The 26,149-nt window shown below is 41.8% G+C and overlaps 2 protein-coding genes across 5 annotated transcripts; both read left to right on the top strand.

Moving 5' to 3' along the window:
* Positions 1–145: 145 nt before the first annotated feature.
* LOC136431045 (sideroflexin-5-like) lies at positions 146–8,562 on the top strand. Of its 4 annotated transcripts, none has more exons than XM_066422240.1 (15): positions 146–279; positions 707–775; positions 1,505–1,582; positions 1,728–1,754; positions 2,057–2,111; positions 2,339–2,364; positions 2,754–2,807; positions 2,984–3,040; positions 3,370–3,435; positions 3,754–3,844; positions 4,257–4,372; positions 5,268–5,353; positions 5,926–6,043; positions 6,508–6,621; positions 7,182–8,562. In XM_066422240.1, exons 1-14 carry the CDS (start codon positions 208–210, stop codon positions 6,583–6,585), a joined length of 993 nt encoding a protein of 330 aa, XP_066278337.1. In that variant the 5' UTR covers positions 146–207; the 3' UTR covers positions 6,586–6,621; positions 7,182–8,562. The 4 variants fall into 4 exon arrangements, 3 of the variants coding, with proteins under 3 accessions (XP_066278337.1, XP_066278336.1, XP_066278338.1); XM_066422239.1 differs by lacking the exon at positions 5,268–5,353 and adding an exon at positions 4,852–4,937; XR_010754969.1 differs by lacking the exon at positions 5,268–5,353.
* Positions 8,563–15,183: 6,621 nt separating this feature from the next.
* LOC136429440 (uncharacterized) lies at positions 15,184–21,148 on the top strand. Its single transcript, XM_066419271.1, has 8 exons — positions 15,184–15,436; positions 15,596–15,739; positions 15,923–16,078; positions 16,448–16,624; positions 16,812–17,426; positions 17,767–17,845; positions 19,518–19,660; positions 20,571–21,148. The coding sequence occupies exons 1-8, from the start codon at positions 15,184–15,186 to the stop codon at positions 20,621–20,623; spliced, it is 1,620 nt and encodes a 539-aa protein (XP_066275368.1). The 3' UTR covers positions 20,624–21,148.
* The last annotated feature ends 5,001 nt before the right edge of the window (positions 21,149–26,149 follow it).

Raw genomic sequence — 26,149 nt, 5'->3', positions numbered from 1 at the left:
AACTAACTAAGAACTTAACTCGACTGAAAGAGAACCACAGATACCGTACATGAACAGTAACAGCCTGAAAGCTCATTTGTGGTGATGATAAAGGAGCCCCGTAACATTTCCAGTTACAGTATTCTAGGTGCACACGTGCCTCAGGTACCAATATCTGACAGCGGGGTCACTGCGGGTCAATGAACCCTGGTGGGCGGGGTCGGCAAGATGGCTGCCGTAGCGAAGGTAGACGCGGACGGGTATCCAACCTTCCAGCTGGGAAAGCCTAGGTTTGATCAGGTCTGGCCGCCCGATATTATGCTTTTTATACAGATCATGTATATATGTATATATGCTGTAGAGGAAATATTGTTGTCTGCAATGTATGTAGCAGCCTTGCCATATTTTTGCAACAGGCGACAGTCAACTAGTCCAGTCCAGTATCATATGCATTATTTATTGTGACAATTCCCGGCATATGTATGTCGGTATTACGTATACAGTACCATAATTCAGTAATCCTTGTAACCACATGCATGCATGCCGCCAGATCTTGATCCAGGACTACGTACAGTTTATCCAAAACATTGTTACGTTAAAACTTCCTGTAATATGAAGTAAATGCCGTATCTCATTTATTAGACAACTCTTCTATTTAATGTTACCTTAGCAATCTTATTCAGTGGTAATTAGTTGTAACGTTAATTCTGTTATTTCTGTGTTTCAGTCCACGTTTTTTGGGAGGTACAGGCATTTTCTGGATGTAATCGACCCACGAACTCTGTTCACAACAAAGGTAATGGCAGTGACGCAAAGAAGTGCTTAGTCACTCTAAGCCAAAAATATAACGTTAAGTAGACTACGTAATCTGCGAAAGTATTACTGGCAAACCGTAAAGACACCATGTAGAGTACATGGCAACTATGTAGTAAATAGCAACTTGGTAGTATGATATTGAGGCAGATTATGTGTTTTCCAACTAGCAATCAATATCATATATTAATATACAAATCATACAGTTATTAATCAATGAGACCTACATGTAGATCATGAATCCCCAATCATGATATCTACAGGATGACAGTTGTAATTTGATGAAGGTTAGACATCCTGGTAAACAATATTCAAAGACAATTCAATCTCTACAACTGGATGAAATACGGAGAGTAATACTTCCGGACATTAAGAGTTACATCCATCACTCTTCCTCAGCATCAGTAGAAAGTGTATACTACAGACCGTTTGAGTACATATTGAAATGCAACAATCCCCAGAATGCGAACATAGGTAAATATTTAAACGACTGCTTTCACATTAGAAAAAATACCGAAACTAATGATTAAACCAACTCGATTATAATACAATATCGAAAACGTATGCTAGCCCGTATTGTATTAGTAATTAGGATGTTAAGTTTTATTCTATACTTCTACTTTGTATTATGTTTACAAATTCTTGCCATACCTTGTACCATGTACAATTGTTGTGCAATAAAGTTCTTCATATAAAACTGTAATGTTCTCAGGAAGGACTGGCCCAGGCTGGCCAGCTGCTGGAGGATTACAAGAATGGAAACTTACCAGATGGTGTCACTAACAAACAGGTGGGCATCGCAACATTCACAAATAAAGTTATCCGTAATTCCTTTTAATAAGAAATAAACAAACATTTTAACAAGTATTATGTAAACTTGCTTTGTACTAAAATTTCTGTTATTGATTAATTATCTTTGCCTGATTTTTAAACAGTTATGGGAGGCTCAAAAGATCAAAACAGTAAGTTATGGTTCATTGTCTGTATTTTTTGACAATTAAAAAAACAGTGAAAATTGTGTACTGATATTCATTTTGTTGTATAGGAATCTGTACAATGTGTATACAATGTGTGATGTGCGTATACATTGTGTGTACTACTACTACTGCTGTCAGTTAGTCTATACAGACTAGGACACATACTGTGCAGACTAATGTAACCTAACTCTGTAACCAATAGAGAATGGGGTGCCAAACGGCTACTTCAGTGTGCTAAAAGTTTGAATAATGTCTACAATTCTTTGATGAACTACCATATCTTGCAGGCTATCCTCCATCCAGACACAGGGGAGAAAATTCTCATGCCATTCAGAATGTCAGGTGAGCAGAACTGCAATTAAGAAATGTGGGTCTTCCATAACATTGGTCTGCAGTGAAACAAAGTTAACATATATATATTCATATTTGTATGACATTATATATGCTACACAAGGATTATGGTTTTGTTCAGCAGTCAGAATGTCAACCATTCTTTAGTTAGATAGAGTTGAAAGTCTGACTTAACCTTGCTTTTCTGACTGAAAAATGTTGTACATTTATATTTGCAGGATTTGTGCCTTTTGGAACTCCAATTGTGAGTACATCACACTTTCATATTATATTTCAGCACTGTAAGGAAAGAGAAATTTGCTGATGATTGTAACTTACCCAGCACAAACTCAGAGGACAAGGTCTTGCAACAGCTTTGAATATATTGTTGCCATGGCATTACACTCAATTTGAGGTACCCAACAATTTTCTCCTCATAGACATGTTCAGCATACTAATCATCCTACCATTGATCTGAATTTCAAGTAGCTCTATTCAACTTTAGAACATGATCATGTAATGTGTAGAAAAGACACCAAAACATGTAACCAACGAATCCTTAAGCTTCACAGTTGCCTCAAATAAGATAGTGTATTTCAGTATAATGTGAGTTCTATTTGTGACACTCACAGTGTTGTGAATTTTTGTCCATAGGTTGTGGGCTTGCTGCTCCCCAACCAGACTATGGTTACCACCATATTTTGGCAGGTATGTCCGCTCATGTGGTCTTTCACAATATAGCCAACTGCCAAGTGCCTTGACTAAGGTGCTGTGTTACACCAGCTACAGAAACTCTTGATATAATAGTAGATGTTAATATGATAATAAGTTTTTAGTGTTGTTGATAATTCTTATGAAGATTTCTGTTTGTCTATAATGTACAGTGGTTGAACCAGACCCACAATGCTTGTGTCAACTATTCCAACAGAAATGCCACAAAGGTAGGTGATGTTACCTTTTTTTTCCGTATGAATAAGTAGATGTATCATAAGCATAAAACGAACGGTAACATGAATACACTGCAAATATTTTTTCATGTTGAATTTGGCAGTTTTGTTTTGATTGTTAAAATGTGAGTAGTTGACAGTTAAGTTGTTAAGATACTTTTCTAGAATCAATGGGGACATGGAAGAGCTCAATATTACATGGAAGGTTTTGAATAGCCATCAACAAAATGTCAAGCAACATTCAAGTATGAAACAAATGTAAACAAGTTGATCTGTTTTGAGATACACACAGCTGCTCTTGAAGTCCCTTTTTCCTTCCACAGCCCACTCCTGTGTCCAGGTTTGTCCAGGGTTATGTAGGAGCAGTCACTTCCGCTGTAGGAATCGCTGTAAGTCCTGAAGTACCTGTACATCACATTCTTCTATACACTACTATCTGATATCTGTATATATGTAGATCTGACAAATGTGATAACTAGTTACATCTTAGCTGCACAGCGTATGCTATCTCTACAAAAGAATGGCCTGATATTTATTATAGCCACTGTATTACTATTAACTTCGGTGTCACCTCTGAAGATATACTGTTCTGTATATAACCCTCTTCCTGCTTAAGTAATGCTTTACCTAATGCATTAGAGCTGAGTGAAAAAGCCCAAGGCACCATAGGGCCAGGGCTAACTGTTATTTCTGTGATCTACATGCAGGTTGGTTTGAATGGCCTGGTGAAAAAGGCTCGCGCCTTCAGTCCCACCACGAGGATGGTGGTGCAGAGGTTCATACCATTCCCTGCTGTAGGTGGGTTCTGTCACAAGTCATTATTATATTCTTATGTGCATATACGATCTTGGGTCTCTTGGATTCTGGCTTACATGTATCTATACAATTATACATGTATGTAACCTGACCATGCAGCCTTTTCATTGAACAAAATCAATATCTGTAAAACCCTGCATGGCATAACTTATTAGTTCTTGGGTATATTGGGCATATATTCTTATTGTGCTGAAATCTTTAAGGTTTATTCCAAAGGACAGTGCAAATCCCTTCAAATGACATACAATTCTGGATTCATAAAGCCATATACATGTACATACATTTGTACATGTAGTTTATACCTGGAAAATCTCAAAGACCAGAACATGCCCCAACAAAGACAGGTACATTGCCCATAATCTTGTTTGAAGTGTGCCCTCCTTGTATTCTCCAGCCACAGCAAATGTGTTCAACCTGATTCTAATGCGGAACAATGAGCTGCGTGAGGGCATCGAGGTCACAGACAAGGAAGGCCACCTAGTGGGCAGTTCCAAAATTGCAGCCAAACATGTATGTCTGCTCTATATTGTATCTATGATTTACAATTCAGTTTGAATGTGTGTCATCTAGGGCAAACTATAGCTTCCTATCATATGTCTGAAAAAAGTAATGAAATTAATTTTGCCTCTTACATGTAGCTAGGTTTTAGTAGTTTTTGCTGCAAACAGACTTTTTCTCTTGTTGTCTGTTACAGCTATATTTGCCTGATTATTTCCTGGGATGTTAAAGTCTTTAACAACACACAAATGGGATTCTATTGTTGACATCTGCAATTATGTATAAGTGAACAGTAGATATAATTGTACCTAAGCTGCTACTGTACTTACCTTTGCTCTGTGAGATAATCTATTGCATGTAGACATCATTTGAAGTAACTTACATTATGTATGCATTGTTACCTTGCACTGAAGCACTGTTGGAGGTATAACTGACTTTCTGACTGACCTTCACACTCTGACCTCTGCCATCTCTGACTGTTTTGCATGTAGGCGTTGTTTGGGACAGCTGTCAGCCGTGTAGTGATCACTGCTTTGGTGACTGGCCTTCCTCCTGCCATTATGCTGCCTCTGCAGAGGTATGTTACCTGCATCATGCAGAACTAACCTAGAGCACACAGCAAGGGTTGATCCATGGGGTGTCACACTCATTGTACAATTTCAGGAATCCAGAGGGACTATATCATTCTGTATTTTCTGAATTCAATTTTGAAAATATCCTCACCAAAGGATTTAACCCCCATGGATCTGTGTTTGCTCAAATACTGTCTCCAGCCTTGCATGCTCTTCCGTGAAACCTGCTCCAACCCTGTCTTCAACTCCAATTCCCCTCGCCTCTTATACCAGTAAGATGGTTCAAACCTCATCTTAACTAGGTTTTATAACGTGTCTGACTGTGACCCTGCCAGGCCCTGTTTGAGACGGCAGTGACCCGAGCATTCCTCCCCGTCCCCATACTCCTCCTGCCTCCACTGGTCATGTCTGTGGTGGAGAGGTGCGTCAGGACATGTTGTTTGGGAGTGACACTTGTTACATAGTCTCTTGTGATCTTTTTACAGTGCTTATGACACCAGATACAACATTCAAATATTGAACAATAATTGTACGAGTCAATTAACATACAACTCTGCACCAAATACACACCCTTCTTCTGTTATTGAACATTGGAAATAAGCTGAATTATACTTCCTAATTTTTGCCACCAGCGAAGTAAATTTGTTGAATTTGTTGAGTTGATTTTCATATTGGTTCATGCAAGCTTGCTATATGTAGTTTTGCATATTGAGTTTTTATTTGGTGGAAGCAATATCTGTGTGTTTTTGAGCAACATCTTTAATCAGTGTTTTCATGCAGTATAACAAAAGCAATGCTGGTTAGCTGAAACTCAAAAAGCCAGACCTGTAAATTTGCTTGTTTCTATCAATGTCATGTGACTGTAATTACAGGAACATATTCAAATTCAACTGGCAACTTCCAGATGTAACCATCCAGTATGGCAGACAATTCTGACATGATCATATTCATGTGTGTGCAAACGCCCTAATTCACAGTCTATGTGTACTGTAGGACTGCGTGGCTACTGGCCCGACCCAGGATGGTGATACCCATGCACGCCCTGGTCTGTACCGCAGCCTTTGGATTTGCACTGCCCATTGCTATAGCACTCTTCCCACAATACTCAGAGGTAAGACCTCCACTACATCATTTTCAATGACCTTTAGCCATCTTGAATTTTAAGGGTGAAAACATATTTGTCATCAATGACATGGCAGGACTTGACCCTCCTGAAGCATGTGTGGTACTCAAGGATTATTTTCAAATGTGTTCAAAGTAGAAATGTCAGACTGCATCAAACAAGTGTGTGCAAGTTACTTGATAGTAAAGGAATAAAGAATAGTAGAAGGAATAGAATAGTAAAGGAAATGTCAGGGGTACATATTGTGCACTTGATACTTACTAGGATATCCAAACAGTTCATATTGTAGACAATCTAAGTCTTTTATAAAATTGCATTACAGAACATTATGAAAGATAGAGACTCTTGGCAAAGTAAAGTACCAATGTACATGTAACATGGTCAAACAGCCCAATATGATGATGACAAGTTTTATGTAAATCTTTGATGAAACATTTTTCCCATATCTACAGATTTCTACCTCCAAACTCGAACCTGAGATTCAGGCTGCAACCCAGGAGTTAAGTGTTATCTACAACAAGGGACTGTAGTGTCAGCTGTCCTCTGTTTGGACCCAGACTGCACATGTAAGACAAAACTGTCAGCACAAGCCTACTTTTGAGACTTTCCATACAACCTGTACCACTGCTTTCCTTACAGAAGACAGGTTGTCTCTTCCCTGGGATGGTAGAGGGTTACTAAGGATAGCATTGGTAGTCAGGACTTGGGTAGAATTGGGAAAGATAACACATTATGTGGGATTGATTTCCATTCATTTGAGCTTGCTATATATAAAGTCTTCGAATTCTGCTTTGTGTTCTTGTAATTGTCTTCAAAGAGCAAGTGGTGTAGGTTTGAGCCCCCTAGTTGCTTTTTTTGGAACTGCAGTCATAAAGGATAACATCATTCGGAGAAGGTTTAACAGTCTTGAGTATTGTTTTCGTTTGAAAGAAAAAAATGTTCAATTATAGACACTCTAGATGTTATCTATATGTCTATAATGTATGTGTATCTGTATAGCCGGTATTACCGCCCTTCGGCGTAACACACCAGCTTCGCAGGCACGCGGCGCGGTAGCATCCAGCACACTATCCATAAAGTGTGAGATTTTCCTGTACTATCGCTTGACTACTTTTTTGTACTGCAGGCAGCTTCAACTCCATCATTCCAGTCAGTGCAAATGGCCACCATAAATGAACTGCAAACCAAGCAGGCTCATCATTAATTGAAACTCTTCTCATAAAAGGAACAAAGGCAGGAAGTTACATAAAGTGTCTAGTTGAAATCAGGTGTGCCATATATGTTACAGTGTACCACATGTGCCTTTTGAAGTTGTAATTAATTGTGCTGTATTAGATGTAGATTATGGTTTTAACTTTACATAACAGGCTCCTAGGCGCTTTATCTTAACCTTGGTATTTTTTGTACCACGTGGAAATTGTTAAGCCATCAACTGGACCCAAATAGGATGATAGCTGTCCAGTGTTTGTGACTGAGTTGTTAAATGAATGTAAGCTCAGATGATTGAGACACCTTTTGTGGAAGTATCTGCCCTACAAATATCTTACCTTATCTTAAAGCTGGAGGACAGAAAACATTAGTACTAGAAGAGCCGAGGATTCGTATTGGTACACATCAATCAAATACGCTATTGCAAGATGTTGTAAAGATAGACAAGTCCGTGGACAGAAATATGATAAAATAAAAGTAACTTAACAAATAAACAAAAAACATAGCATGTTGGGGAAGGTGAATGTATCGTGATAGATATTTTATATGCTGGAATTATGGTGTTGATATGGTTGGATAGTTAAGGGATTGCATCAGGGAATGATAGTATAATCTGATATGATATATTATGTAAATGTAACAAGGTTTTTACTATTGTAATTCATTCTTGAACGTTGCTGCTGAACAAAATCAGGATTTCCATTGTTTATGCATGTGAGTAATGTATTGTATTAAAGCCTGGCACAGTGTGATTTCATGCATGGATGACGTCCTCTAAACTATGATCCAGTGCAAGGGTGATGATAGCTCGTTTTGCAGCAAGGCTGGTGACAACATTCCCACTCATTGATAGTTTGATGACAATTGTGACATATTTATGTCACACCAATTTATTTTCTTAATGGAATGAAAAATTTAAAAAAAAATGCTAGATTGGAAAAACAACATGAAAACAGAATCTCAGAGGAATGTTTTTACTTTGGTGCACTCAGTATCAGGGAGTGAACAGGGTCAGGTGCAAGTTTTCACCCCAGCCTTCTGTTTTCATGGATTTTTTGTTGCTAAAATTAGAAATGAAAATCCGTTAACCAAGAAATTAAATTGGTGTGGCCTTATCAACATAGAAAAATTGTTCTTTTTTCTCAATTTACCATTGACCTGTTGTCTGCGCCATGTATTGTGTAGTTGTAAGGTGTTCAACCGGATGACCTGTGGATGTACATCATGTTTATTTACAGCATGACTGCTGACGAATACTCATTTTATTGTACGGCCATTGAATCCAATATTCAAGTCTGGTTAGTCTGTCTTTACTTCAGTATTAATCGCTGCCATGGACTGCCATACACATTCCATTGCGTGATGCACTCTGAAATATGCGCCATACTTACGGTCACAGTACTGCCATGTGATTAGTGGACAAATGATAAGGAAAAAGTGGAATTCGTAATGCGACAAGAACGCTCTTTTTCTTCGCCAGTTACTTTCAAATCATAATGTCGTTGCTAAACATGGATACAGCTTCTAAAAGAAACAAAGTACCCAATAGAACTGTCATAGGAGGGGCCTGGGGGACGCTGTGAAGTTTGCGAGCTGCGACAATAGACATGGTTACAATTGCAAAACACCCCCATACAACTATAGGGCTGCGACCGAGCGATTTGACAGCGCTTAACGAATTTCATTGACAAAAAACGAATCTTTTTACGTTTTGTTGTATTCTCAGTCATGCTCTTACATTTTCCATGATATTCCAATTATGAAATCAGTGGTTACATGAACCCAATTAAGGTCGCAGTGAGGTCGCCGCGCGATCGCCATCCAATGGAATGGGGTCCCTACAGACACGTAAATTCCTGTATCGCCCAGGAACGGGGTTTACTCAGTCCCGATCCCATGGCGCCTACGCCTTGTTGACGACAACTTCTTATTGTGCAAACAAAATGTCCAATGAAGAGAGAGATATCATATCTGTTCGATCTGTCCGGGAGATGTTGACTGACTGAAATAACTTGTGAAAGCCTCAAACCTGGATTCCATCGTAAGGCAGAATTGAATTCTGTAGAATTCCGTCCGCACAAAGACTTTTCCCCTGCATACGAGGTAAGAGTTACAGTCCAACTGCTTATTTCTTTCCAACCAGTGGTAGAAAGTTGCATGATATCGATACTGGAGTTAATTCAGATAGTGTGATAAGCTGTATGTTGCAAATGCAACCGTAATATAGGTAAAAACCCATAAAATGCGTCGAGGTGACATTGACGCTTCGACGATGTAGAGGTAAAGGTGACGTTCAAGATTTATTCAATGTATCGTCATTGTTCGATGGTGTTAAAATTGTTACAGAACATTAGGAACAATATTTCGTTAACGTTGGGTAACATAAATTCGCGGGGTACTTAAATTCGGGATTTTTCGAAAACGGGGTATTTAGGGATATGTGCTAGATGCAACATAAGTAATACCGCTAGAAATGCAAACCTGACAGACTTACGTATTCAGAACACTGTCTGAAAAGCTTCGATAAGCATGGATTATAAGGCGACGAGGTCAAAAACTCTCCGTCCCTTATTGGAACAGTCTGAGGGCTTCGTGGGAGAATTACACAACATGGTTGTCGGCTGCTTTATAAGAAAAATGTCACATCCGTTTCCTGCTCAACACAATTATTTACAAGACAACTTATTACAATCTCTTTTGCTAACCTGCAACTGGATTCTAAGTGTGATTAATCATCAAAACTCCTCTCTGTTGCTACAACCTACGGCACGTGTATTTTCCCGCCGCCATATTGTTAACCAGAATCCTGTTGTCAAGCAGACGACAAAGGTTTGTGAGGAACACTTTTTTGTCTAAATGCTGCGTGTGATAGTGGACTGAGGAAGATATTTTCCTCAAAGTTTGCTCCTAACACAACAAGGAACACATGGACATAGTAGTATTACCATTGCTACGGCATCCAGCTAACTTGCCATGAATAATGTAACGTTACACGTTGCCCGATGATGACGATGGGCCGACTTTGAGTGAAGTTCTACCGACTCAACACACGGCTTGTTCCCGAACTGGCCTGATGTGTGCGGTACGGCCGTTTTTTCGTGTATTTTTTTTACTTGGACACGTCTATATCCATAGCACTCTCCTCAAGCCAAGGATGGAACGAATAGCTGCTGTATAAAATGTGATTAGCGGTAAGATATTCAAGACGAATCTTCTCTCCCGAATTAATGTGCCCCCCTGTCCGACAGCACTGTCATTCTGCGTGCGGCGGACGGTAGTTTTAAGTTGAAATATTATGGTGTCAGCACGACTAGAGACAAAATCTACCATATATATGATTAGTGCAAAGATAGTACATGATACTGACAGAATTATAGAAAAAAAGGATGGTTTATTGTTCTGCTATATTGATTTCAGTCAACCATTATCGGAAAAATCCCGAATTTATGTTACCCAACGTTAACAATTTAAATCATATTGCGAGCGTTGTGTAAACGTAAACTTAAGACTCGATTCCATTCTAACCTCGCGTTAGAATATTGAAAACCATGTTTGTGTATTTCTCGTGAAGTCTTCTCGATTAGGACTAATCTGGAAAGAATACAGATGTAGTATTGAGCGTTTGGCTGTACGGTCATGGCCACGTCTAGAAAAACAGCAGTAAAATCTTGACGACATCGACTGAAAAATTTTTACTTGAACAACTGTGACAAAATGTGCGTTAGAAACGAAATATTACAACTGCACATTCTAGCCTTCTGCGCAGACATTCTGGGTGGCAGGCGATTTTCTATTATTTTTTTTGCTGATTTGCACTGTTTTCTGATCGCTTGCGTCTTCTTATATAGCCAAATTTAATCGATACGCCAACCCTGTTGTAATACGAAAATGATTTTAAAAACACGTCCTTCTGGCTGTAGTTGGCAACTGAGACTGTACCCATTTCCAGAAGAAGTTCCTGGTAGTATTGAGTATCTCTGTATGGCCAGACTCCTTTAATGTCTATTACGGGTCATCATAAGCAACTAATTGTTGACCAGACAGATAGCAGTCCGCGATATTTCTCATCAGCTAATATTTACCTATCATCTCCGTTTATTTGTGTTCATTTTAATTCTGTAAATGTCACGTTGGGTATCTATATCATTACATCAGATGTTGGCACTCTATTCTTCCAAAATGGCAACAGCTAGCTTCATTTCTAACCTTAGCTATCAATGCTATTCTACATTTGTACTTTAAGGGCTACCAAAAGGTTTTCTGTCCATTTATATTATTATCTCTGTAGTTCCCTTGCACATATACATATACATGTACATATACATATACATGTACATATACATATATGCATATGAACAGTCTATCTGTCCCATAACACAAAAAGACGGCGGTGCAAAACGCTCCGTGTTACCACCTCCCTGTCTGCGACTGTCACCATCAAGCCATTAATTTGATTGATTACGCGGGTACTATGTTTCTCAGCCAGAGGAGGCCTTCAAACAACCATTATATTTGCATTGCGCTCTAGCTATTGCCGGTTTACCACAATTTAACAGATAACAAGCCCTTGTCCTACTTAACTACAGTAGTATGTAAACACGTTACCTTGTACGGACCCAATTTCGTAGCGATCATTTGGGACTTCACACGCAATTATTACAAATTTAGCAAGATAAAAAGTCACATTTTCGATCTTTATTCGGAATGTCCAAAATGGCATCGATAGAATATGTTCATAACGTTGCATGTAACAGGTACTGTTGAAGTAGGTAAATAGCGCTGCAACTTTGTCTGACAATTAAGAATATCAATAAGAAAGTTGTTATTTCAATCCTACGCTACTCAAGCACTCAACGTTAAACCATTGTTGGGGATTTGCTGTTCTATGATGCAATATTCTAGTTAACAAAATACTGAATTGGACTCCATCTCTGTTTGCGCGTATCTATTCACTTGCACCATTCCTTGAGGAACCCTGCCGCTGCCCCCCACCCCACCCCCTATAAATATGTGTCACGAGAAAAGTCACTAATCCACAAGTATACAGTAAGCTGCCATTGGGTTACACGGATGACTTACAGATGCAAATGTACCCCGGCGACCTACAGCTACGCGCTATGCCGTACTGGGCACACCTTCACGCATACACCTGACGTTGGTAGCAAATACGCAATTCGGTATAATTTGGTATTCATTGATTTTTGGTTCTATTAAACTGGGGAATCATATAACATAATCTGAGTACGACTACTATTAATCACCTTATAGCGTAATAGATGGTGTTAGGTCGTTAGGTAATCTATGGCAGACAGTGGAATCCGCCAATAACAACTTGTAAATGGTCCTCATGTTGTAATGACGTTTGTTGTGTCCGGGGCGATGCGGGGTGCCCTGCGGAACGATGGTGCCGTGCGCGCCGTGTTATCACCGGAGTTTGGGCGGGTTTGGGCGGGGTTGCCTTGTTGACGGTAACAGCGGGGATAAGTTTCTCTGGCGACCACCTGGACGTTAAAGGCAACCTAAGCAATATCAGGGCGCTGAAAGTCATATATTCAAAATCAATTTTTTTCTGATTTCTATCCAAAGTAAGTTTAGATGACACTATCTCATCGTATATCGACCATCATGGAGCAAAAATGTGATGTCGTTGTGCGGTGGGAACTCATTGAAAATCTGAGCACTTGGAGGCCAGCCATCATTTCAAATCTTCCGAACATGCACGATTCTGACCGATAAGTCCCGAACGCTTCCGAAGAAATAATCACGTAGTCATGGCTCAATGTGCTTGGGCATTGTGACGTCACGCGGCCGGAAGTTACCGAAAATTGTCGACAGAAAACGGTTACGACTGGATTCTGGGCTGATTTTGGGGGGGACCCAATAAATAAAATACTCCTTTTGTGGCTTGCTTCTGTACTATTTCTAAATGCCCAAAGTATGAAATAATGATGCAGATGTGCTAATATAGGGAAGTAAATGTCAATTTCAACCTCACCAAACAAAATTGTTTTCCCCAGGATATTTAAAGTTTTACCCCCTGAAATCGCTTAGGGCACCTTTAAGACATGCAAGTGTCGCAGCAATGTTTGACAAGTGGAATATGATCGACCATGCGTGCTCAGAAAGCACTAAACGACTAACTTTCTATCAAGTCTGTTTCCTTCATCATTCAGCACCTGGCGTTGACCCGACGCCTTGCTACACACAGCGTGTGGCCGCTTGCACGACTGAGGGTTTCATACCTGTCATGCCATGATCTAACAAGTATGGATCACTCGAATGACCTTCTCCAAACGGCGACTGTATGCAGACTCAATAAAAAGTTACTCAGGCAACTGGATAACCTATTTTTGTAAACTGTCGACCAGGTGTCTCAAACAGAATGCGCTATCTTTCGTCCGTCACTGGCAGCATCCGTCTGACGGTTAACAACGGTTAACAACAACTTATCCAGTTGCTTGAGTAACTTTTCTATATCGACTTGGCGCACAGGTTAGTAGTAGACAGGCACTCAGTAAATTTTCTTTTAAGGACTGGTGATGGATGAAAATGCATTGGTGTTCGTGTTGTCCACTAGGCTATCTACCGGGACATGTTATGGCGCCCAGCCTGAGGACATGGATACTGCTGGTGTTCGCTGGGCACGGTTAGTACTCTCCTCTCAGGACATATCCCTAGCCTTGTAACATCCAGCGCCTTCCAGGCTGGTATTGACGACCTTAGGTCGACCAGAAGTTCAAAGATGATGACGTTTCCATAACCAAAACACAGAAGTAAAACAGAATAATAATAATGTTTTTTTTTTTTAATTTCTCATCAAAAGGAATGACAGGGTGTCAGGGTCCCATATACGGACCCTGAATGATCTGCCGCTTTACACATAAAAAATATTTATAAAACTACATTAATCACGAATCTCGATCCTTACATGTACCCAATAGGACATGCTTATATCGATCGGAATATAACATGAACAACCGCTTCTCAGCTTCGCAGAACTTGACATTGATATAGGGAAGTCTGGATCAATTTTCTCTGTTGGGTTAAGGCAGCCCAGTCTCGAAAATTCGAGTTCGGCCGCGTGCCTGGCCAGTGGCGCGGCCGAACTCGAACCATGTTCGGACTGTTCCAGTTCCTACAAGCGCTTTTTGGACGGAGGCGTTCCAAATGGAACAGGGGGTTCTACATGTTCGATATGGTGTTCGACGGGAACGGTCGTTACGTCACAGGTGTTGGATTTCGCGGGAGACAACGAGCTGCTTGTGAGGAATTGGGTTATGACATTTACGGCCTTACGCGCAGCTCAAAACAAAAGAATTCAGCTTTTGAGTAATCAAATGTAACTTATTATCGCTTTCTTATCAAGATTGTCCGAGGCTATTTTGCATAGATTTTATCTATTTTTAACTGGGGCGAATCTTCAATAAAAAATGACTCCACAATAGCTGTTTCTGATGTTTCTGGCCCCAAAAAACAATGTAATCGTCATTTTAAACAAAATAGCCTCGGACGAAAATAATTTGTATGGGGTTAGCTCTTTCCTTGCAAAATATTATGATGAAAGGTGGTGTTACCGCCTGCGCAAATAAATCCATAAAATACAATTTTTTTACCAAAATGTGTATTTCTAACCCAAAATCGAGCAGTAGAAAAACTTAAGTCACCTTTATTCAATGTGTTTTAAGTATTTCTAAAACTGTTTCAAGTTTCATCATGGTGCGACAAGGCTATCGATAGTTACAGAATATAATCATATATGTACAGAATAATACTTCCTGGGCCGCCTTAACCCAACTGAGTTGAGGGAAGAGGTATTTTAGTTGGGGACAGTTTAAACAATTTTCAACGCATTCTATGTTTGACCAACATCGGTCCTCCGTCTACTAATTCACGACTCTCATTGCCCAACCACCGTAGCCATGGCAACGTGGACCTTCAGTCCGTCGTGCTATCGTCTGCAGGACGCGGAGTACGACTGGGTGACGGCCTGGCTGAAGTGCCAGGAGCTGGGCGCGCACCTGGCCGTGGAGAGGGACACAGGCGAGCACCTGGGTCTCTCTCAGTACCTGCAGGGGCTGGGGAGGAACGAGGATTACTGGATCGGCGGGAGGAAGACCCTGGACACCGCACCACTCACACACTCGTCCTTCCAGTGGATATCAGAGTTCAGAGGTTAGTGTAAATACAATAAGTGCAATCAATAACATGGTATCTCAAAGTCTATGTTATTTATAGAATTCACAAGCTATGTCCCATAGACCCACATCACCTTGAACCGGCGTACATTAGGCACATTAACGATGTTACGATGCGTCATTTTTACAATATCAGGTATGCAGAACAAGTGTCCTCCTCAGAGCGTCTCTGACCGGGTGAACTGCACGGAGATGGGAGTCGGGCTGACGTGTCAGGTGATGGGCTGCTGCTGGGACAACACTACCACTATACCGGGGGTACCCGCCTGCTACTTCCCCTGTAAGAACGTACATGAAACGATTTTGTACTTCTGATCGATAATTGCAAAGAAATTTAACCCGGCCTTGTCGCTTATGACAGAAAATATTAGTGAATAGTAGGCATCGGGCTTCATCAATATAGTATCTAGATCTGTTCTAATCTACATTCGTAACTTAACTATCACTCACTACTTACTCGAAGCTACCCAAGGCCCATTGGACAGTGGCAACTGGCTGACTGGAGAGCCGAACAACACCCCCAGTCCGGAGATGTGTGTAGAGGAGAAGTATTCCGCTAGGGGGCACACCTGGAACGATAAGGACTGCCTCCTGCCGACCAGGAGCCTCTGCGAGACATGTACGTGTCAACATTCAGTCCATGGGCTGGTTGATATTATATAATAATTCATATCATTCACTTCTATTGCTGAAAGAAATAACGGCAGGAAAATATAACATTCAAGCTTGCCATTACTTTAATGTATGCCTTCCAGTTCTAGGTACTCATTGCTGTACATAGTGCATAGTACGGAAAATGCAATGAGTTATGAAACATGCAAACAGATACAATTATACTATTTCATGATGTGTATGATAGTTGAAAACAAATTAAGTGAGCGTAAAGATGTAGATCTATTCGAAAACACGTACGGTGAATGTCGTAGAGGTTTCAGCTTCAAAAGGTAGAAATCAATCAAACAAACAAAAATACTTTTTTTCTCTCCAGTCTTGACCTGTGTCCACCCCCTGACGGATCAGAAGGTGCCTTGTGGGTACACCATAACCCGAACCTGTCCTCCAGGGATGGCCACCGCCTCCCCCACCATCATGTGTGAGAGCAGCGCCACTAGCGGTTCCTTTGCGCAGACCATGGGATGGAACGGCACCTACGACCCATGTACAGGTAAGCTACATCTGCATTCAACCAAGAAGAAGGATACTTTTCGTTTGTCAAACAATGCGAGTCAAAAAATGGTTTCATGTATTCATACTCCGGCACAACTGACAAAAGGTGAAGATTTCAAAATGGCCCGACTGTATCTCGTCCTTCAGGCTGGACTTGGAAACTAACCCTGGTACTTTTCTTGCAGACATAGACGAGTGCCTTGAGGGAACCCATAACTGCCACCCAGACGCCTCCTGTACCAACAGTCCTTTTCCCTTCAGCTGCGTCTGTAACCAGGGGTTTATTGGGGACGGCTGGACGTGTGCTTCTTACTCCACTCAACAACCGGATACCCAGTTTACTCCAAACGCGGGCTCACCGGCTCCAGGGGTCTCACAAAATCCAGGCTCTTTAGTCTCAGGGGGCTCACAAAATCCGGGCTCTTTAGTCCAAGGGGTCTCACAAAATCCGCCAGTGGTCTCACAAAGTCCAGGCTCTTCAGTTCCAGGCTCTTCAGCCCAAGGGGTCTCACAGAATCCAGGGTCTGCCGGCGTCGGTGCCTCATCACATCCGGGCATCTCGGCAGGTGGGGCGTCGCAACATCCAAACTCTGCTGGATCCGGCGCGTCACCACACCCGGGCCCTGGTCCTTCACCGGGCCCCGGGTCTGCTGCCTCCCCGGCCGACAGCTCCACTGACTTTGGTGACGTAACAGCAGCAGAACTGGGTGCGGCGAACTGTGGTCCCTGTGACTGGGCAGAGAAGGGGATGTCGGGAGCCATGGTCGTCGTCATGAACAACATCGGAGGAACTTCTGACAGTGAGTCTTCTGACGAACATCACTATCATAACATAGGGCGATAATCATCATGTTTGTTATATGTCGGAATAATAGACAGTCGGATGAGAACGTAATCTAAGTTAAAAAGGAACCAGGCCTTGTTGTGTGCTGGTCATGGTGTGGAGGATCAGGACGCAAGGACGAATAAGGACAAACTTTAAGCAGGCTATGTCTTCATAATTGTGATGGAACATGTCTACATGATGTCTAATTATACGTTCTGTTTTGAATAATCTACAATGACCAGAAATGTCTCAAAACAGAAAATGATTATCTTTATGATTTTCTCTAACCACCACACAATATGGTTGTGTTTCAGACCTTGCGGTTGCCGCTATAACCCTGGTGGTGTGCCTGCTTCTCCTCCTGCTGGGCTGCCTGCTGGCGTATCTCATCAGGTATTTATTACAACAATTAATTCGGGCCGACTGTAAAGTTTCCACTGCCCGAATCCCCGCTGTTATGTAATATTCAACAATCTATCTGACTCTACTTTTGATATCAGATGTGTACCATAAACAATAACCTTGCGCTATTAGAGTGAAGAAATATATGTGATAACCGCAACCGTTGATAACGTCTATAGCTATGTTTACTGGGATGTTCAAGTCATATCTGGGAATGTCATATTTGAGCATCAACCAAATAGATAAATGACACACATCCAATTGATCTCATCATTTCATGCGGTAATAATGATGATGACGATGATAGGATCATTGCACCTGACACAGATTCGCAGCACAGACTATTTGTAATACGTCTTGTATTTTTATTTATTTTTTATTTTTTTATTTATTCGTATATGTTTATGGAGTATAAGGCAGAAAGCGATAGCTTATATGAAGCCTTCTACTCAACACATACAACAAAGAGACATAATGACATGCATAAATACAAAATGGATAAAAGAAAATTAACAATAGACAGTACAAGTTGGTATCAATCGCTAAATGAATCTTCCAGTACAATGGATGTAAGTATGAACTCTGTCGAATATATTACAGTTTTGTAAGTATGAGAGTGAAGTGGAACCGCGTAACAGAATAGAACATAGTGAGCTGTCGTTAAGTTGAAGGTCAGTTATGTTGGAGAGAGATGATAACATGGTACTTCTTTGGGTGGTATAAAGTTTACAGTGTAGGAGATAATGTTCAGTTGTTTCACTATAATGGCCACATTTACATGTAGGACAATCTATACAATGGTGTAGAAATAGGTGGTGGTTTAACTGACTGAAATTTAAACGAAGCCTTGTAAGATGAACTGCATAATGTCTTTGGCCGTGAGAGAAGTGAGGGTGTTTGATCGGTCTATTGAAATGTGAGTCCAGTTTCTTTTTATAGATGTTGATCGTAAGCGATGCTTGGACATTAGAGGGCAGTTCATTCCACAAGTGAATAGTTGAGGGCAAGAAAGATTTTTTACACTTTTCAGTTTTACAAACAATGGAGGTGAAATTCTGGTTGGCACGGAGATTGTATGGGACAATGTCACAAACACGTGGTGGGATGAGGTCTTGAAGGTATTGTGGTACGAAACCATTCAATATTTTCCAAAAGTGGATCAGCTTATGTTTTTGTCTCCTGATAGCCAGTGTGTCCCATCCAACCTCGGCTAACAGAGACTCGTGTTTAGTGCCTCTCATGGCTCCAGTACAAACCCGTGCCGCAGATATTTGAACAGATTCAAGTAAATCTGAGTCTTTGCCGAGGAGGCTACACCAAACAACATCTGCATATTCGATTAATGGCCGAATCATACTTAAATACAAGGTTTCCAGAGTTCCCCGGGGAACAAAATGTTGTATCCTTTTCAAAAGGTTTATACGTTTCATTGCCTTGGATGTTAATTCGGATACATGGTATGACCAAGACAAATCACGTTTTAAATGTAGTCCCAAGTGCTTATGACAATCAGCTTCCTTCAGTTCAACTCCCTTGAACACTAACGGTGGGTGATGGACCTTGATCTTTTTCATAGAAAATGTCATTAGTACGGTTTTGAGGGGGTTAAAAGTTTGTTACGTCTTGTATCATTATAATGATAAATCAAACTTGTTGTTCCCAGAAAACTGAGAACCAGGAAATCAGTGGAGCAGGCCCCACCGGAGTACAACAACATGGGGCCGAGACAGACGAAGGCTGATGTCCCGTCGGAAACCGACTCCTTCACAACGGAGAGGACCGTTCGCGAGAAAGGATCAATCACACGTGAGTATAACTTTCAATGATTGTTTGTTTGTTTGTTTGTTTGTTTGTTTAAACCTTTGTTTATTCGTGATAAGCTCAAATCGGCAAGCAGGCCGATTTTCATTGAGGTCATGAGGGAAGAGGTAAGGGCCAGATTGCAGAGGACTTTCTACCATTGTCTCCCCCCCGTTGAGCGAACAGGACAAGAAGAAACTTTTTGCAGTAGATCTGCGTGACATTGTCACATGGGCAAGTCTGTAAGGGAAGTGACGTTCTTATGTTTCTCACCTGATTCTTTGACACGCCATGGCTTGATGGCAGATAGTGAGTATGGTATGCCGGGTTTTCAGTCGTTTTAAACATTTCTTTCTTAAGCAGTTGCGATAGTTCCCCAACTCCAACTGATGTCCCCTCTAACTTTCTTCGCTGGCGCCGCATTTAAACCTGCACAGCTCCTGGAGAGAAGCGGTTTAACCATCCGAGATAGCATATTTCACACGCCAACGCGCCGGGCCGCTTTGGGGACCCCTTCCGCAGACAAGTGTAGTTAATTTCAATAAATCATATCGAGTAGATCCTGTACACAGAGTCGCTGGAACCCCCGCTCAGACCAGTCTGACCCCCGACTACTAACGATGGACTGTGTGCTTCGGGTCCGCGGGTCAAGATCAGAGATACTTCAATTGCAATCACCTTGCTCTGTCCCTGGTGCTGAAATGTGCAGTAAACATTGTGTAACATATGAATTCCACTGTGATTACAAGAAATTGAAACCGGTGGTACAGTGTATGCTCAATCAGAGAAAAAGGCACCATATCGTACTAGTAATCAATATCCAGTATGTTGATCTTCGAAGACTGACCAACCAAACATGAGGTAATATGATTGAGATGTGATGCCAGTATATATATTTCATGTGTTTCTCTTCAAGCTGCTTGGAGCCCCATCTCTATGTACAGGGGGAGGTCATCCCGCGTCTGGTGATACACACAACGCAGATTACCCAGGGAGCTTTGCATTTCCTGCCGTACATCCGGGGTATTCTGGGAAGCTTGACGAATGAAGTACGACAAGTTGGTCTATAACAGAACTTAATCATGATGAAATACGCTTTCTCCGACAAGATGATTCGAGACCGTATGTCTCATAAAGAGCTTGTAAAGGCAGCAGTATAACCCAGCTGCAAATAATGGAACCGCCGTATCGTTTTGCATAAAATGTGACACTAGCTTTAGCAAGCTTTACTCATGATGAAAATATTCTTCATCACTCTAGACAATGCCTGATGTTGCTAATTATTAGTCTGTTGTTCCAACTGAATGTAATGAAAACATGTTTCAAAACGATAAAATCGATCTTGATTTGTCAAATAACGTCAATGACGTTGGTCTATTTTTCATTCATGTGACCTTTTACTGCAGATGGTTTTAACTATCGTCATGGTAATAAAACGATGACCTCTTTCCGATAAGGTTTGCTCTTAAATCAATATTAAATGACTTTCCCTCTCCGCCAGTGGATCGTTTTACTGTGTCACAAACTTCTTTATTGGCTTATAGGATGATATCAATAATCCACATCGTTCTCACAAGTCGAACAGCCCGAGAACCAAAACCGTGATGGTCCGCAATACCTTAGACCTTGTATAAGAAGAAAACATGGGTTTAGATTATGCTGAGCAATAAATGCAGCTGATATCTGAGAAAATAATTTCGTACAGATTCTGGCCATAATCATCATGCATATATATACATATCATTACTTGGCACCCTGTATGTGAAGTGCTCCATCCATGATACAGAGACACTTCTCAGGTTTCAGCTGCAAATGGCTGAACACATTAGTACGCTTCTGAACAAACTACCTCAGAAGGTAGTATGGAGTCGTGGGATTATGGTCCCCATCACATGAATGATGTGTAAGCGGACGAGGTGGATACGAGTACACACATCTGGAAAGCTAGATTTAGAAATCCTCTCAAGTACCCATTAGTAAGAGCCGGCAATGTAAAGGTCTCGCCGATAAAAGGCAAAGGTTAAGGCGGTGAAAAGTAGTAAGATTGCCGAGTAATACTGGCAGTGGATACGTAACCACTCAAAGGGAGAGGTAGCCAAGCTTACACGTATAAAAGTATGATCGCTTGTCGTCAATCACCCGCAAAACATACACGTAGCAACGTTTTCTTCAAAGAACTTTCCTCTTTATTGTAAGTTCATTTCTGAAGTTTAAAAAAAACAACTGACATCTTACATATTCCACTTCTGATGAAGATCGTTAACGTTGCGAAACCGAAATGGGAAATAGCTAGCTGTGTCAAGAACAAGAAGCAATACATAGATATGGTAGATACAAGATATCGATAGCAAGTTGAGTCGTTAAACTTTAATACCATGTTCATCCTGGGAAACGGGGTCAAAGATCAGCCTCCTGAAGGAGTTAATGTTATAGTATTTCAAAACTGGTCTTCTGGATCCTATAACTCAGTTAAAGACAAAATGTTCATACAAGCTCGTTACTTTCTTTTAAGGCAGCCGGCGGACATTAGCCGTGACAAAACGTAATGCCTGGGTATAATGATGATTTGGAGAAATAACTATCATAACAAGTGGACGAGGTCACTGTTGTAACTCAGTAATTGACAACAGTGAGATCAGTCGGACGCGCACGCAGATAGACGATTCCGTGTGTGGAGGTGAAAGTATCCCCCTGGCTCGCGGGGTTTATTCTATTCAAACTTAGTTTTCCAATAAACAAAAACTGCAGGCTATATATAGTCCAGACTCCAGACCGATTCCCAGTACATCGGTTCTCGTTATATACCTTCTATCCGCCTACGTAGCGGAATGCATCCAAACTACTTCCAGCATATAGCGTATTGACCAGAAATCTAAAAGTAAAGTAGAAATAAACTGATCTAGATATTCACTTCTGCGAGTTTCTAAGGGAATGCAAGCAGATAAACAGTAACGATAAAGGGAAAGGAAACGGTTCTCGTGGTTGGTGTTGCGAACAGCGATATAAGCAATTTGGCTTCAAAGATGCATGACGAAACTGTCGGCCTGGATGTGGTCGAAAAAAAAGCCCAGATGTTGCCAGAGGGCGGGCCAGAGTATGTCCCCTAGCATCAAAACAGAGTAAAGGGCTATGTGAGAACGTCGCTGTCGGCGGAAGTTGTCGTGGTACGTTAAAGGTCGGGGTACATACGCTACAAGTCGATGTACATACGCTACAAGTCGGGGTACATACGCTACAAGTCGGGGTACAGACGCTACAAGTCGGGGTACAAACGCTACATGTCGGGGTACATACGCTACAAGTCGGGGTACATACGCCACAAGTCGGGGTACATACGCTACAAGTCGGGGTACATACGCTACAAGTCGGGGTACATACGCTAGAAGTCGGGGTACATACCCTACAAGTCGGGGTACATACGCCTCAAGTCGGGGTACATACACTACAAGTCGGGGTACATACGCTACAAGTCGATGTACATACGCTACAAGTCGGGGTACATACGCTACAAGTCGGGGTACATACGCTACAGGTCGGTGTACATACGCTACAGGTCGGGGTACATACGCCTAAAGTCGGGGTACATACGCTATAAGTCGGGGTGCATACGCTACAAGTCGGGGTACATACGCTACAAGTCGGAGTACATACGCTACAAGTCGATGTACATACGCTACAAGTCGGAGTACATACGCTACAAGTCGGGGTACATACGCTACAAGTCGGGGTACATACGCTACAAGTCGGTGTACATACGCTGCATGTCGGGGTACATACGCTACAAGTCGGGGTACATACGCTACAAGTCGGGGTACATATGCTACAAGTCGGGGTACATACGCTACAAGTCGGGGTACAGACGCTACAAGTCGGGGTACATACGCTACAAGTCGGGGTACATATGCTACAAGTCGGGGTACAGACGCTACAGGTCGGGGTACATACGCTACAAGTCGGTGTACATACGCTACAATTAGGGGTTCATACGCTACAAGTCGGGGTACATACGCTACAAGTCGGGGTACAGACGCTACAAGTCGGGGTACATACGCTACAAGTCGGGGTACATACGCTACAAGTCGGGGTACAGACGTTACAGGTCGGGGTACATACGCTACAAGTCGGGGTACATACGCTACAGGTCGGGGTACATACGTTACAAGTCGGGGTACATACGCTACAGGTCGGGGTTCATACGCTACAAGTCGGGGTACAGACGCTACAAGTTGGGGTACATACGCTACAAGTCGGGGTACATACACTACAAGTCGGGGTACATACGCTACAAGTCGGGGTACATACGCTATACAAGTCGGGGTACATACGCTACAAATCGGGGTACATACGCTTCAAGTCGGGGTACATACGCTACAAGTCGGGGTACATACGCTACAAGTCGGGGTACAGACGCTTCAAGTCGGGGTGCATAGTTACGCTACAAGTCGGGGTACAGACGCTACAAGTCGGGGTACATACGCTACAAGTCGGGGTACATACGCTACAAGTCGGGGCACATACGCTACAAGTCGTTGTACATACGCTACAAGTTGATGTACATACGCTACAAGTCGGGGTACATACGCTACAAATACTAAAGACTCACGAAAATAAAAAGGAAGTCGTCTACGATTCCAAGCATTATTAAAAGAATGGGAAATATCACACCGTCATGTGCGCCTATCGCGTTACAAATGGTGTAGAGCCGCAGCGACATATCCCCCCTGACTTATTGCATGTCTTTTAATTAAAGGCGCAGTTATCATTGCTATTCATTAATAATCCTGTCATTTACACGTTACTATAAAAGGCCCTTCATAAAACAACACGGAGCATGGCCATCTATCTAGCAAATGGTAGTCGTTTTGCCATAATCGCCTTAACACCTACACAACACGGCAGCCATAACAGCGCGCTCTAATTGCCAGATCCAGCCGTTCGTTTGGAACATTAAAGTCAAGACCGCTCCCCATTACCCGTAAATTTCATCCCGTGGAAATGTTATGGCGAATCATCTTTTCTCTCGACTTCATCCGCTCGAGTCCCCGTCGGCCATTTTGGGGAGATTCAGTCTTTGTGCTTTCGCTGTTTCATCACTTCCCGGGGAGGGGCGAATCGGATTCCGATGTCGTAAACTGTAATTCCTCAATTCACTCGCGGCAGATCTCGTTTTCGTGCACAGTTGGACGTCTTTCGCGCAAAGAGGGTTCTTTTGCACATTTTGCCTGTCTGGCAGATGCAATAATACAGAGTGATATTAGACTTGCTAGTTAAGGGCTGAGGTTTTCTCGTGTTTTTTTTGCCATTGCATCCAGTGAAACGGTGCCTTTTATGAGGCCGTACACTTCTCCATATACGTTAAGACCTCAAGTGAAAGGCTGGTCTAAGAGGAAGGAAGTATGAGGGATCGTAGCTATAGATTTGGGATTTATTGGAGAATACAGCAAATCTACATAAAGACACACGGCGCTTGGAAATGTTAAGTGAAATATGGCATCAATATGTTTATATGCATTTTGGTCTTCGAGTTAATCAGTACAGTTTATATTCCAGAAGAAATGCAAATAAAAGAACAATAATCACCGAAATCGTTCAATGTTGGAAACCGGATGACGGAAACAGCAATGAGAAGTACCGTTCGTTGAATAGTCAAAGTACAAATAATGAGCAGGGATCTGTCCCGATCTGATGGATCCCTCGGACATGCGTGTGCGATCTCCCCGGCGTCAGGTCTGCCTACATCAGTTCCACCGGCGGGCAGGAATCAGTTGTAATTTTGAATGTCACCGCGGTGATCCATCAGCGGGGCCGTACTATCAGGGAGTGCCGCCTGCAGACATTTCAATAGATCATAAAGCTGCGGCTCACAAAACCACCAGTACCAAGGCATAGTAAAACACCTTATTTACCGGGCGAAAACACGCACTTTTTTATTTATTTACTTGAAGACTAAAACAGGGACAATGTGGCACTGCATTCAAGCTAGTTATTTGTACTTATTTGGTAGTGCCACAAACAAAGACCGAAATAAACTCAAAAAGCTTAGCTAGTAACAATGGTCATATGGAATAGTAATATATAACATAGTGCGCCAACATCCTATTCCCGTAAGTCATGAAGTGATGTGACTTCTATATCTAGTTGACGGACGTGTGCATCGGTCATACAGAGTTGGAAACGCGTTGTGTCTTCAATTTCACTTTGTTGTATACATGGTGACTGTACAGAAAATAATCAATAACAAAATACAATCATTGGAAAATCTACGTGTATATGGGTTCGGAGGGATGACAGCCAGGTGTACAGGGATAGATAGTATCAGACATGATGATTTAGACAGTTTTCTTCATTCGTCTCGGCAGTTATATCTGTATATGTACACAACAGTCGATGTCAGAGACGAGACTCAGCAGTTCTACCAGACATTCTCCGGCCCACTGATGTCTGCGCAGTTCTCTGAAGCAAAATGAGTTTTCCAAAGGTGAACTTCAATATATA

Source organism: Branchiostoma lanceolatum, chromosome 3, assembly GCF_035083965.1.
Source record: "Branchiostoma lanceolatum isolate klBraLanc5 chromosome 3, klBraLanc5.hap2, whole genome shotgun sequence".
NCBI classification, from domain to species: Eukaryota; Metazoa; Chordata; class Leptocardii; order Amphioxiformes; family Branchiostomatidae; genus Branchiostoma; species Branchiostoma lanceolatum.
This window is presented reverse-complemented; position numbering and strand designations above follow the sequence as displayed.

Coding starts and splice junctions, on each gene's coding strand:
- LOC136431045 (XM_066422240.1), top strand. CDS start 208: ATGGCTGCCGTAGCGAAGGTAGACGCGGACGGGTATCCAACCTTCCAG. Junction 2,112..2,338: donor CATGCCATTCAGAATGTCAG/GTGAGCAGAACT, acceptor TTATATTTGCAG/GATTTGTGCCTTTTGGAACT. Junction 4,373..5,267: donor CCAAAATTGCAGCCAAACAT/GTATGTCTGCTC, acceptor TGACCCTGCCAG/GCCCTGTTTGAGACGGCAGT.
- LOC136429440 (XM_066419271.1), top strand. CDS start 15,184: ATGGCAACGTGGACCTTCAGTCCGTCGTGCTATCGTCTGCAGGACGCG. Junction 16,079..16,447: donor CAGGAGCCTCTGCGAGACAT/GTACGTGTCAAC, acceptor TTTTCTCTCCAG/TCTTGACCTGTGTCCACCCC. Junction 19,661..20,570: donor CGAGAAAGGATCAATCACAC/GTGAGTATAACT, acceptor TTTCTCTTCAAG/CTGCTTGGAGCCCCATCTCT.